The following is a 13492-nucleotide window of genomic DNA, read 5'->3' on the forward strand; positions in this document are numbered from 1 at the left end:
TGAGCAGTTCCTGGACCACACATCCTGGGATGCAGCAAGGGGTGGTCACACCAAATATTGATTTGATTTAGATTTCTCTTCTGTTCATTCACATTGCATTTTGTTATTGATAAAAATAAACTATTAACACTTCTATTTTTAAAAGCATTCTTACTTTGCAGCATTTTTTCCACACCTGCTTAAAACTTTTGCACAGTATTGTATATACTGTATAAATTGTTACACGTATATAAATGTTACAATTGACATTGATCATCAAATAAAGATACATTCGTTCAAAATACAAAATGGAATTATTTATTGTATATTTTAGTTCTCTTTCCTTTGACTTCTCTTTATTTATTTAAGGTTCTCAAACTGTACATGACGCGGGAAAAACAAACCAACTTATATTGACATTAGTTTGTAATATTAACATTATCCAAGACCAGCGAATAAATCTTATAGTAGATATCGCAACTATGTTATTGCCTGCTAATGTTGATTCTGGACTGTGGGGAGACAAAATGTTACAGTCAATTCATGGCAGGTTTAATGCTTTAGTCTTCTGTTACAATTGTTCATTTAATGTTTACCAAAATTATTATACAATTGTTTTTGTAAATATAAAAGGATGTGTTTGAAATTTGGGGGAGTTTTTGGTCTTTTGGTGATATCTATCAATCTGGGATTTGCTGTAAAGGATGACAAGAAAAAGAAGTAGATTGGTAAATAAATATTTTGTCAAGATGGCAGGAACGTAGAATTACAGTTCTTTCAAAATTCTAAACTTGTGTAAGTGAATTGCATAAAAATAATACAAATTTTGACCCCGTGACTTGTCGGAGAACATTAGAATAGAATAAAGCTGGTATAAGTTCAGCATCCACTTTTCATTGTCCACTGGGTCGGGTTAATATTAGCTTTATAGCTATAAAATATATAAACAGGCAAACATATATATGAATGTATAAATATGTGCATTGGCACACATAAAACATACAGATCTCATCACACAATATATTAGTTTGTTTTGAGTCAAAAAGTTGTCACTGAAACTAAATCTAAATACATTTAAAAAGAACATTACGCATACATTTCTGCCCAAACAACCCTTCTCTTATGTACAAGCCCAGTCAGGATAGATAACTCTTCAGTTTGTATTTCCATTCATCGAAGTCTATATTATTACATTTCACTTTCAGTAGCACAAAGTTTGCTTGCAGTAATTGCTATTCCAATGGCCAGACTTCCATTGTCAGCAAAGAGCTGAGCCACCGATGCATTAAGCACAAGACAATCACCGTCTGTAATCACAGAGTCAACACAGTCTAAGACTGAGCGGGGACTGGACTCCCATGTCAGTCTCCTACGGTTCCTGCTCAACTCCAGTTTGTAGTTGAAATTCTCTGCCTGTGTCGGTGTGCCAATCAGCATCATTGTAGCAAAGAATTGTGGGTATCCTTTATACTTCTCTTTTTTTCTGAGAACAAGTAAAAAATGATGGCCCAAGCATGAATGTGCAATTATCCAATCCACCGGCGCTGGCAGATGCATGTCCGTAGCAAGAAAGACAATTTCTGTTCCATGCAGGATGTTAATTGTATGAGTTTGTGTCAAATGAGCAATAACAACCTCCAAGTGACCTTTCCATTTACAGGCGAACAAAGGGCAAGTGCAAGAAGTCAGCTGTGTATCATGGAGCGTTTCATGGCAATGATGATGTGTGGTTTGTTGAGAGGAGTCTTCAGGGACCGCACATCTGTTTGTAACATTCTGAAAGAGAAAGAAATGAGTGTAGAAGATAGGCAATAGCACTCATGTTTTGTGCAATCCCTGAGCACAGAAGCAGTGGAACATAAAATAAACATAAAATGAATGATAATTGTTACAGAAAGGTGTATAAAAGCAGATGCTGCAAGAAAACCAGCTCCTAGATCCCACAATGGCTGTAGTAAGCTTGGAATTGTGCAATAAAGTCTCTGCTAATACGTCTTTATCTGCGGCAGACAATTTATTTTATTTGTAACTGTCTGTATCAGGAAAACATATGATGCATGACATGGTAATAAGTTTAATTGCAAACCACAGCACTACAGTGACACAAATAACGCATACAATGATCTCACACAACCTTTCTAGATAACAGATTGCAGTCATTTTTAATGTTCTTTTTACCTCATCATAGACCTTTATCAGGCCTGAGGGGAATGGCTGAAATTAATTTAGGTTTGTGTATGAGTGGTCTGCATTAAGCTAGATTTAATCTCTTAATGACCAGTAGTACAAAACCAGTTGTCTTCACTGTGATATAGGTTGGTTAAAAACTTAAAAGGAGAATAACTATCTAACAATGTTGTATGTGCTAGTCTGGTACAGATACTTCTGTGGTAATGGTGCCTATGGCACAAAGCCTAGTCTGCCTATAGAAGCTCACATACCTTAGAGGATACTAATGCAGTAGTTACATGCAATTGTTAATGTATTGATGTAATATTTGGTAAAACAAATAAATATAAATTCCTCCCTTGGAAGTGCTTACCTGACATTCGGAATAAAAAGAAAGGAGAAAGTTCAAATACTAGTTGATTGATATGAAATAGTTAGTACTGCTAGAAATGCATACTGTATGTAAGACTTGCAGAAGCTTATCGGATCCTAAGATATTTGAAGCAGCCTTCAGGGGTCTATGTACTAAGCCTTGAATGGAGATAAAGGGAACGGAGATAAAGTTCCAGCCAATCAGTCCCTAACTATCATTTTTCACACACAGCCCGTGACATGGCAGTTACAAAATGATTGGCTATCTCTGTTCACTTTATCTCCATACAAGGAGATAGACCCCTTAATCTTGGAAATAGACCCATTCATCTTGTAAGTTGTTTTTTTTAACTGTAAAGCTTTTAAAATACACAGACACACAAAGACAATTAAGGAACAGTGGCCTATATACAGATGTTTCCTCACTCGGCTTTACTGCAGTCATGCCAAACAGCCCCCCTGGGCGCGCCTGGTCCTGTGAGACTTTGCTAGTGCCGGGCGTTTTTTTTTTTTTTGCTGAGAATGCTTCTAAGTTGCAATGTGAGGGACCAGGTACTAATTACCTGGGCCCGTACTCATCCAACGCCACCTCCCCACCCTCTTTCCTTTCAGCAGCCCAGCACACACTGCTGTGTGCTGGGCTGTAGTGGGAGATCAGGGAGACTGCTCACTGCAGCTTAGCAGCAGCAGTCTCCTCTCCTCTGCCTGTGGGGGGAGCGTCACACTGATCGCACCCCCCCCCCTTGGATTTGCACCAGGCTGAGGAGATCACAGCGCCCTCCACCCAGGTTTTTTATTTTTATTTTTCTAAGGGGGTATAACCACACTCCCGTGATTAAGCCACACCCCCTTACCCCGACCCGGCTTTCTACGGCCCTGCTCAAATATAACAGTGTCACAAATCAAATTGATCAGCACACTCTGCTAGTGCATCCTACATAGGCAAACGCAGTTGGGTTTACGGTTTCCTGGAAACCCCTCTCCCTAGCCCAGACCATGATGACCACAATAGAATTAGCATATAATACTAAAGTTGCATGTTTTTAAGATCCCCTCAGTGTCACAAATGAAATAATTACCACCACCTGTTGATGTTTTAAAATGTATCAGCCAGTAATGAATACATTTGTGCACCAACTAGGATATCTGGAAAACGTGCACTGTTATAGACTATTTATAGGGTCAATTAGTTATTTATTTATTACCAGTTATTTATATAGCGCACACATATTCCGCAGAGCTTTACAGAGAATATTTGGCCATTCACATCAGTCCCTGCCCCAGAAGAGCTTACAATCTATATTCCCTATCACATGTACACACACATACGCACTAAGATTAATTTTGTTGGGAGCCAATTAACCTACCAGTATATTTTTGGGAATGTGGGAGGAAACCGGAGCACCCGGAGGAAACCCACGCAAGCACAGGGAGAATATACTAACTCCACACAGTTAGAGCCATGGTGGGAATCGAACCCACGACCTCAGTGCTGTGAGGCAGTAATGCTAACCATTACACCATCTGTGCTGCCCCATTATTAATACTGTATAGTAATACACTATCCAGTACATAAGAGACCAATCTGTACAGCTATGTCCAGGGCAGTGCAATGTTCTTCTTTTGCCCCCCCAGATTCCCAAACTTTATCTGGAATTGTGCCCACATCTGAAATAAAAACATTCCTCTCAGACAGGATGGACCTACTGCCGCATATAATAGCATTCTGTGATCGCTGGTCCTGTATATGTCTGAATTATTACATACCGTATACTTTGTTTGATGTATATTATAGTTGGTTAAGTGCTGATTATGCCTTCTTCATGGACTAGCCACACTTGCTTTAAAATCAAGCATTTGGAAACCTGTCTGTAGAAATTCTGTGTTTGCCACTGGCGTCCTAGTTGTATCACAGAAAAGATGCCACTCAAACCAGGAATATCGTGCTACATGCTTATTTGGTCATTGTGTCCTCCACTGAGGTCAACAACAGTTTCCATTTGACAAACAAAATTCTCTACAGCAGAATGTAACATAGCAGGTGGAATAGTTAACACATGACGTCAAATGCTGTCTTTCAGATCTGACAGGGCTGATATCCTTCCTGATATGCCTGGTTCTTCAAAAAAGCCCATTACTAAAAGTTACATTGGGTGAGAACCGGTGAATGGGGTGTCCAAGGTGTCTGAAAGTAGTGGCTGATGATCCATTTAATGATAATGTGTTGCTTTAGCAACAGCAGTTTTTCAAGTGTTTTATATTGCAATAAGTGTCTAGTGCATCCTCTGAAGTACCTGTTGTCCACTTTCTTCTTCATTGCAAGCCCTTAAGTACTTGCTCCATAGTTCTCTAAGTTGGGATACTTTAATTTTAACAGCCCTGTACAGTATGTATGCTGTAAATTGTGATCATCATCATCAACTTGATATATTTCACCAGGCTTGTGAGCCATGCAAAATAGGTCTACTACACATTAAATTTGCATCAAAGTCCCTAAGGGATGTGGTTGCATCCATATGCCCATACTTTAATAAATTTGCACATCGATGCCCCTGACCCACCTTTTCAAGTACAAGTGGTTGTAAGTATAAAATACACAGGACTCACATGTTTACATGACACGATTGGACTTATGCCCGATTCTAATCAGGCCTTTTATGTGCAATTTAACTCAGAGGTACAATGTCGAAGAACATGCAGGTTATTACTAAAGAGTAATAACACAGTTACCAGCTGATAACCATGAATTGTGTGGTCTGAAGCTTGTACTTTCCTAGGTGTAACCGACTTGTTGGACACATTTAAAAAAAAAAGTACAGTAAGTGTGATTTGAATTTACATTTAGATTTTCAGATATTCTATAACTATGTAATATTAAACAGCCTATTATCTATTTATTAACATTTCAGACCTTCTTAGTTTATCTAATTAATTATAATACTGTAGATGCCCATGACCAGGTATCCTCCCCATTACAATATGTAGAGTATAACGTACATGCTTTCTATACAGAATTTCTCATTTTATTAATCAGCACAGATAAATATACACAGCCAGACACAGCAGAATAACACCAACCAAGACATTCCCTGGATAAGGAAAACTTGCTAAAATATAATTATTCTTTGCCTGCTTGGTGGGAATTGACAATATGATTAATTTAACACCCTTTGGTAAACAATGTAGTGCTTGCAAACCACCAGGGATATTTTCATCTCTGAAATTTTAATAATGTCAAAAGATGAATGCCAATACTCACATCTAATACACTTACTGTAATTACTTCCACTAACCAAACTCTTAATGCAACATTAGCAATTACACTAATTAAAAATAATGAACTTTCTCTTGCATTCTACTAAACCTATTGGCATGAGTCAAGGTACTTAAGCTCTCTACGACTATAAATGTTTCTATTAAGAAGATGATTTTAAAATTTCCTTTAAAATGAATTTGAAAATTAGAATTGGAAATGTTAACTTTAATACATTAGTTCTTTGGAGAAATGGAGATGATTCAACATTCACATTTAGTGAACCATTAAATCTGGTAATTACTTTAGCATAATTCATTAACCTTTAAGAGGGGAGCTAATAGCAAATAATGACAAGGTAAGATGTGTTTATCATTACTTTCTTAATGTGGAGAACTTCAAGCACACACTTTATAAATAAGCAGGGAGCTGAAAAGTGACATATGAGATATAGGAAAACATGTTGTTTAGTAGGTGCTTGATGCTACAGACAAGGTAAAACACATTTTCCAAGTCAGAGGCAACTCTGGAGCCACCACTGGAGGCAAGGCTTGATTTAAATTGCAGTTTCCCCTGAAAATAAACTTTTGTTATCCCTGGCAATACTTTTACAAAGTGGCCATATTTATAAACAAGATGGATGGATTTATATACACATCTGATTTTTTTTTTTACTTATACCATCTAAAGCCCAATGGAATGTGCTAGTGTAATGTAAATAAATAATAATAATAATAGAATATTATTATTATTATTATTATGTTAAATTATTTGGCCTGATAATCCTAATATAAATAGTCAGGATTAAGAAAACGTCAGAGTATAGTTCTGCCATTTCCTCCTGGGCAGGAATGATAGCCTGTATGCCAAAGGAAGGCTAACCTATTTAGCTAATATATCCAAATTATATAATGTGCCAAACAAACCTAGCAATATATGAAAATATATATAAATAGATCATAAAGAAACATATAAATAAAAGTAGTGTATCTCTTCAAAAAGAGGTAAAATTCCTATGAATGTACATTTGTGCACAGTGCAGGGACTGCATTATTGATTCCTAAGAAAAAATATAAGGCCCGTAGGTTCCTTTTTAAAACCCCTATATTCGTGGGCCAGATACAGTAGTATAGAACAGAGCCTTTCATAGTGGAATAGACTTATTTTATACAATATTCATATGACACAATCTTAATTCATATGAAATTAAATGAAAAGCAATGTTAATCAACTACACATTACAGTGAACTTTTGAAAATAGGCTGATGGTATTACTATAAAGAGAATGAAGGAATTGAAGGAAACAGTCCATGAACAGAAGAGGATTATGAAATAAGAACTTGTGCCAAGTCATACTCTTACGCGTTTCATCACAGGAGGGCTTAGGGCCTGATTCAGAGGCACTCGCTGTTTGCGAGCACTCGCTCTGAATCAGGGCATTCTTTTTTTTTTCTGGCCTCCAGGCTGCTCGCACAGACCCACAGCTTGTGCGAGCGGCCTGGCGATGGTCGCGATTATCGTGACCATCAGCATTGAGAGGAGCAGGAAGCAGGAGCAGGAAGTCCACTACTGAGATCCGGAGTGATGTCAGTAGGGCCGCCCATAAACGGCAGGCATTCTTTCGGGAATGCCTCCATTTGTGCAGCCACCCCCCTACAAAATGGGGCGAGCTATCGATCAACATCGACAGCCGCTCCGTTTTGTTGCGAGCCCCAGAGCGAGTGAAGTACTCACTCGCTACGGGGCTTTCACACACGCGTGGCGCACACCGTGCATGCTCACTGGGCCACTATCGACCCGCTTGCGAGCCCTATGCGCTCGCGAGTGGGTTTGAATCAGGCCCCTAGTGTTATAGCTTGATGCTACTTTCAGCAAGCTTAAATTGGTGGGAATTCCCTCCTCTGTCCAGAGGGATGTGGTTATGAATTTATACACCAATGGCAAAATATTTCCATTATCCAATCACCATTTAAGCTAATTAGGGCATTGGATTCACAATATCAATAAACAAACATTATGGGATACCAAAATGGAACACATTATAAAATTAAATAATTTTTGATATTACCATAATACAGATTAACATAACTATTATATTACAAGGCAACATATAGAGCTCTGTAAAGAAAATCTCTTTTCAGTAACGTTAAAGAAATATAACAGATTGCAGAATTAAACTTTACTTAAGAAACTGAATAATGCTCTGGTAGGAAAATTACACTTAAAAAGTAAATTACTAATTTAATATTCAAAGAATACAGATTATGTAATTTCAAGATAAAAAATGGATACAAATATATTTTTGACCATTTCAGTAAATAAAAAAAGTAAATAAAAACGTCCTCTACAAACTGGACCAATATAAACCTCTGTTTTTTTCTATCTATAGGGGGGCATCCACTACACGATTTTAGCAGGCGATTGAACGATAACAACGTCGTTATCGTTCAATCATTTAAAAATCGTTTGTAAATCGTGCAGTGTTTGGTCGTTAATGATCAACGATGCGCGCTCCCGCTGGTCATTTGATCGTCTCGTCAGTCGACTGAACATGCAGGTCAATTTCACTTGATCTATTAAGCTGCATACACACACAAATATTTTGTTACCAACGATTTTCTGAACGATTTTATGAACGATTTTCTGTCAGAATATCTGTCAGATTTTTTAGTGTAATGAACGATTTTTTTGAACTACAAACGATTTTTGCATATTCCCTTAATGAAAATCGTTGAGTTGACAAGTCTGACTGAACTACAAACTACAAAATGCAAACTGCAAACGTGAACGCGCATGAAAGATAATCGTTCATCGTTTGACTCAGAAAGTGAACAATTTTTTCAAACGATTATCGTTAAACGATATCATTTAACGATAATCGTTCAAAAAATCATTGTGTATGCAGCTTCAAAGATAGTCTGCAAATCGTTCAGACTGAAAGATAACATTTCAAGGGAAAAAATCAAGGGAAAATCGTTTAGAGATTGGACAGGGAGTAGATCGTCTAGTGGATGCCCCCCTTTACTGTAAATAGATATTCACATGGTAATGGCAGTCTAAATGGATGCCTTGGTGTGTCTGTTTATGTCAGAACTACACAGCATATAAAGCTATGAATGCCCTACAATAGGGTCAGCAGATGGGATAAAGGACAAAAGTGCCTGTTAACTTTTGCAGCTGCTGCTTAAAATTAATGTATTTTTACATGTTCAATGCCAAGCAGTATAACTATATAAAATGGACACAATGCCCAATAATGATCAGACTATCAATTATCAGTCTATGTGAATCTTAAATGTTTAGTACAATGTTTCATCTGTCCAGTATAACTAGTCACCAGCATGAAATATGTACCAAAAAAAAAAATTTTGGCAATACAACCAGATGTGGTCTGATGGTAAATAATGCACCGTATGTTTTATTATATTTTTTAATATATTAGCAGGTTTCCTTAACCATTCTCAATGTATTAATTGTTATTCTTGTAGGTTAAATGCCTGACCAAAACAATTAATAAACTTGCACATAAACAGCAGATATTCTTGTTCTCATTTTTATACTGACAACAGCAAACTCAATGAAATTCTCATAGTCTGTATACTACCCAAAAGGGGGAAAAATAAATTAACTAATGAAAAATATTTTCTGTATTAAGCAAGTGACAAACACTGTATGTCAGGGATGGCAAAACAATCATGAAAAGGAATGCAATTAAATGGAGTTTTCCCTGCCTTCTCTCCAAGGGGCTGTTCATTATCCAGGGCAAATTAGCCCCTAATAATTAAGTTTCTATCTCACAGCAAGTTGTCGTGGTGGATACTAAAATACAGGAGCAATACAATATTGCCCCAGTGCAAGGACTGCTGTCCCGAATAGCTGTCATCCCTGCAATACTTACAGTACCACAACTGATTCCACTGCTAATTAGTAGCGTGGAGTTTACACTGCCTAATCCAACCTTAGTTCACGCATGCGTACTGCCGAAGGTGACTTAGGGCCAGAGGAATCAGATTGGCTCACTCTTCACACTCCTAAAATTTGAAGATGGCATCAATTTCCTCCACCAGTATTCAGATTTTGCAGAATAAGGGGTGGCCACATTGGGCTCCTGTCCTAATGATTAATGAGGCAATTACTTAATACATGTGGAAACAACTGTTTCAGGGCCCATCAGGGATGATGAATACAGTAGGCTCTTATCTCATAGAACAGTGATGGTCTCCTTCCTTGGAACTTCATCATTGGCATATATACCCAACCACAGATTGTGTTCTCCATACATTACTGCTTGAGGCCAGATTCAATTTGCAGCAGTAAAGAACGCCGGATAATTGGTCAGCTGGGACTATTCAATTATAGCCTGCAGCAGCCTGTAAAGAGTCTGCATGCTGCACTTAATGTGATTTCTGTTCAAGACTGTGTGAGGCTCTAACAGAAATCCGTGATAAGTGTCCTTGTCACGTGTGCCGCAAACACGTTAACCTATAGCTCCAGGTACTTATCTCGGAACCTATGGGTTATAACATGCATTACCCACAATTTTACAGCGCAAGGAAAAGGAAATGTAATTCAATAGTCTCAGGTGTAAAAGTCAGAGGCTTCCGCCCTTTTCCTCACAGGGGACCGCTGTAATATTCCTCACACGAAATCTTACAGCGGTTAATTGAATCCAGCCCTTAGAAAATTTCCAAGGTTGACGGAACAGCAACATCTGATCTATAGGTCACAGCATTTGTCCAATACAACACCAGACACCCAAATCCTGGTAAGGCTGTAATTTGATGAATAACACTTGCTTGCTATCATTTTTTCACCAATAAAAAGTGCAAAAAACCTCCATTACTTTCCTTATGGCCACAAACAGCCTCCTATATGGTTGTGCTGTCTCAGTTGGGGGGTCCAGGATGGTTTCCCCACTTTTTCATGCACTTCTCCCAGGTCGCATTTTATAGAAAAATCGCACACCCTCACCGTGATTCCCGCGTACTGACATTTCTAATTGTATCTCCCATTTCTCAGGTGTGCGATATATGTGTGTTTCATGAAACAAACTCGCTTTCACAAACATGCTCCTAATCAGATTGAGCCCTAAAAGCATTCTTTTTTATTCAATTAGCTAGAATTTATAGAGACATTCACAGAGGAAACTATACAGTATATTATAGCTACCAATCAAGTAGAAAGGAAAACAATAGGATGAAATAAGAGAGACAGGAACGTGCACCGAAATCTTTAAGAATTCCTTGATTTTGTTTGTATGATGCCTTTCCTGATGTTCCTGCAGCCTACTGAGGGGCAAATTGTCATTGTTTATATGCAAACTTTTGAATGTGGAAGTTGCTGACACAGCGGATTGCACTAGATGCTTTGGAATTCATCATCTACTACAGTTTACTTTCAATTTACAGGCTTGAAGCTACAGTATAGAGGATCATGTCACTGCAGGAGCTGGTCAGTGGGAGATTCTCTTGACTGCAGGAATTCTATGATGGAGATGAGGGACGGAGGTTTATTGCAAACATAATTTTTTTCTTCATGTACTTTCCCTTTAGAGATAACTACAATCTTAAAGACCAAATGCAACTGCACAGAAGTCTCATTTCTGCTTTGACAAAATCATTTCTTTTTGATGTTTGGATTGACCACATCGCTATGTAATTATGATAATAATATGCTTTTGCAATAGCATAGTAGTACATCTGTCACCATGGAGTGCTAAACTATAAATCTTTGCAGATTGAATCCGCGATGCTACTGTGCTTTGGTTTTGCAAAATACATTGTAAATTGCTTTTTTTTTTTTTTTTTAAAGTTTCCATTAGTGAAAAAAAAACACACAAATATAGGCTGCAGTTCTTATTTAACAGATGACCTTAAACATTTACAGTCAGTACAGCTATAAGTGAACAGATTCAACAGAATACAGAGATCCACTAGGAAACTGTAAATTGATATTAAAATTAATTGGTAGATTATACTGCTGTACATACAAAGGCAAGTCTATAGATGTACAGGAGATGCAGTTAGGATGGCGGCGGTCGAAATGTCGGCAGTCAACATCCTGGCGCCGGAATCCCGAGCCGCGGCTAGAATACTGCCCCCGGAATCACGACATCACTTGAGATCAGTGGCGTAACCAGGGTATTTGGAGCCCAGAGCAAATTTGAAAAGGGAGCCCCCCCAATGTGCGCGCGCCTAAGGCGCGGGCGGCGAAAAAATGGGCGTGGTCACTTAAAAATGGGGCGTGTCAACATGACACACCCCTTTATTTTCACACTGAACATTCCTATCCATATGCACCTTAACCCCAGTAGTACCCCTTATACAGTACCCCCAGTATGGAGTTGTGGTCCCTCTTATGCAGGCCCATAGTAGTGCCCCTTATACAGTATCCCCAGTAGTGGTCCCCCCAAATGCAGTGCCCCATGTAGTGTTCCCCCTTATGTAGTGCCCCCAGTAGCAGTCCCCACAATGCAGTGTGCCCAGTAGCGGTATCCCCTGATGCAGTGCCCTTTATATGGTGCCCCCAGTAGTAGTGCCCCCCCCTATGCAGTGCCCTTTATATAGTGCCCCCAGCAGTAGTCCCCCCCCCATGCAGTTTTCCCAGTAGTGGTCCCCTTATGCAGGCACCCAGTAGTGATCCCCCCTATCCAGTGCCCCCTGTAGTGGCCCTTCCTATTATTGCCCCCAGTAGTGGTCCCCTGAGTAGTGCCTCTACTAGTAGGCCCCTTTTATAATGCGGTAGTTCCCCCCCAAGTAGTAGTCCCCAGTAGAGGTTCCCCCTCCCGATTAAGTGCCCCCAGTAGTAGCCCCCCCAGTAGAGGTCCTCCCAATAATGGTGCCCCCACCCCCAGTAAAGGTCCTCCCAGTAGTAGCCACCCCCCTCCCCCGTTGTGCAGATAGGTTAAAAAAAATATGTGTATATATATATATATATATAAAAACATACTTACCTGCTGCTCCGGTCCGCGCCGCCGCTCCCGCTGCCGCCCACCAGTCCTCCCGGGCTGGCGCACTCAGCATTATGGGACAGACGTCATGACGTCAGTCCCATTACCCACTGCAGGAGACGGACGGAAGTCCGGCTCTTGCAGTGGGTGCTGCTGCAGTCAATGAGAGTCTATCTGACTCTCATTGGCTGCTGTTTAACACACGTATCGCCGCCAGCGCTGGCGGCGATGCGTGTGTTATGCACAGCCTGAGCCCGCCTCCTGGCGCTATTGGGCAAGTGCTCAGGGGGAGGGAACGGGCTCAGGCGTGCAGCACAGGACCGGCGCTGGAAGCCTAGCGCCGGTCCTGTGTAAATGTGTAGCGCCGACCGCAATCACTGCGGTCGGCGCTACACTTGTGGCTAACTAGGGCAGGCCGGACTGTGGCCGGCGGTGCCCCCCCCCGCGCTGCCAGTCCCACGGCGCCCAGGGCACGCACCCTGCCCGACCCCCCCTAGTTACGCCACTGCTTGAGATGCCAATGCTGGAATCCCGATAACCGATATCCCGAATGTAAGTATAGCGGAGCGGGTCAGGTTTAGGCCATGGAGGGGAGAGATGGGTTTAGGCACCACCGGGGAGGGTTCAGTTTAGGCTGCGGGGGGGAAACGGGGTTGGGGTTAGGCTGTGGGCAGGGGGGGTAGGTTTAGGCACCACCGGGGGGGTTAGGGTTAGGAACTAATGGGGAGGGTTAGGCTGTGGGCAGAGGGGGGTTAGGTTTAGGCACCACC

At 40.3% G+C, this 13492-nt stretch overlaps 1 protein-coding gene across 1 annotated transcript in view; it reads right to left on the reverse strand.

Moving 5' to 3' along the window:
* Positions 1 to 308: 308 nt before the first annotated feature.
* The window catches only part of SIAH3 (siah E3 ubiquitin protein ligase family member 3), a 91101-nt gene continuing 77917 nt past the window's right edge, over positions 309 to 13492 (reverse strand). The window contains exon 2 of the mRNA XM_088477470.1: positions 309 to 1755. Coding sequence (XP_088333596.1) covers positions 1168 to 1755 — 588 coding nt within the window. The 3' untranslated portion in view covers positions 309 to 1167. The remainder of the gene's footprint in view (positions 1756 to 13492) is intronic.

This window comes from Taudactylus pleione, unplaced genomic scaffold (assembly GCF_031769625.1).
Source record: "Taudactylus pleione unplaced genomic scaffold, aTauple2 ptg000005l, whole genome shotgun sequence".
In the NCBI taxonomy this organism is placed as follows: domain Eukaryota; kingdom Metazoa; phylum Chordata; class Amphibia; order Anura; family Myobatrachidae; genus Taudactylus; species Taudactylus pleione.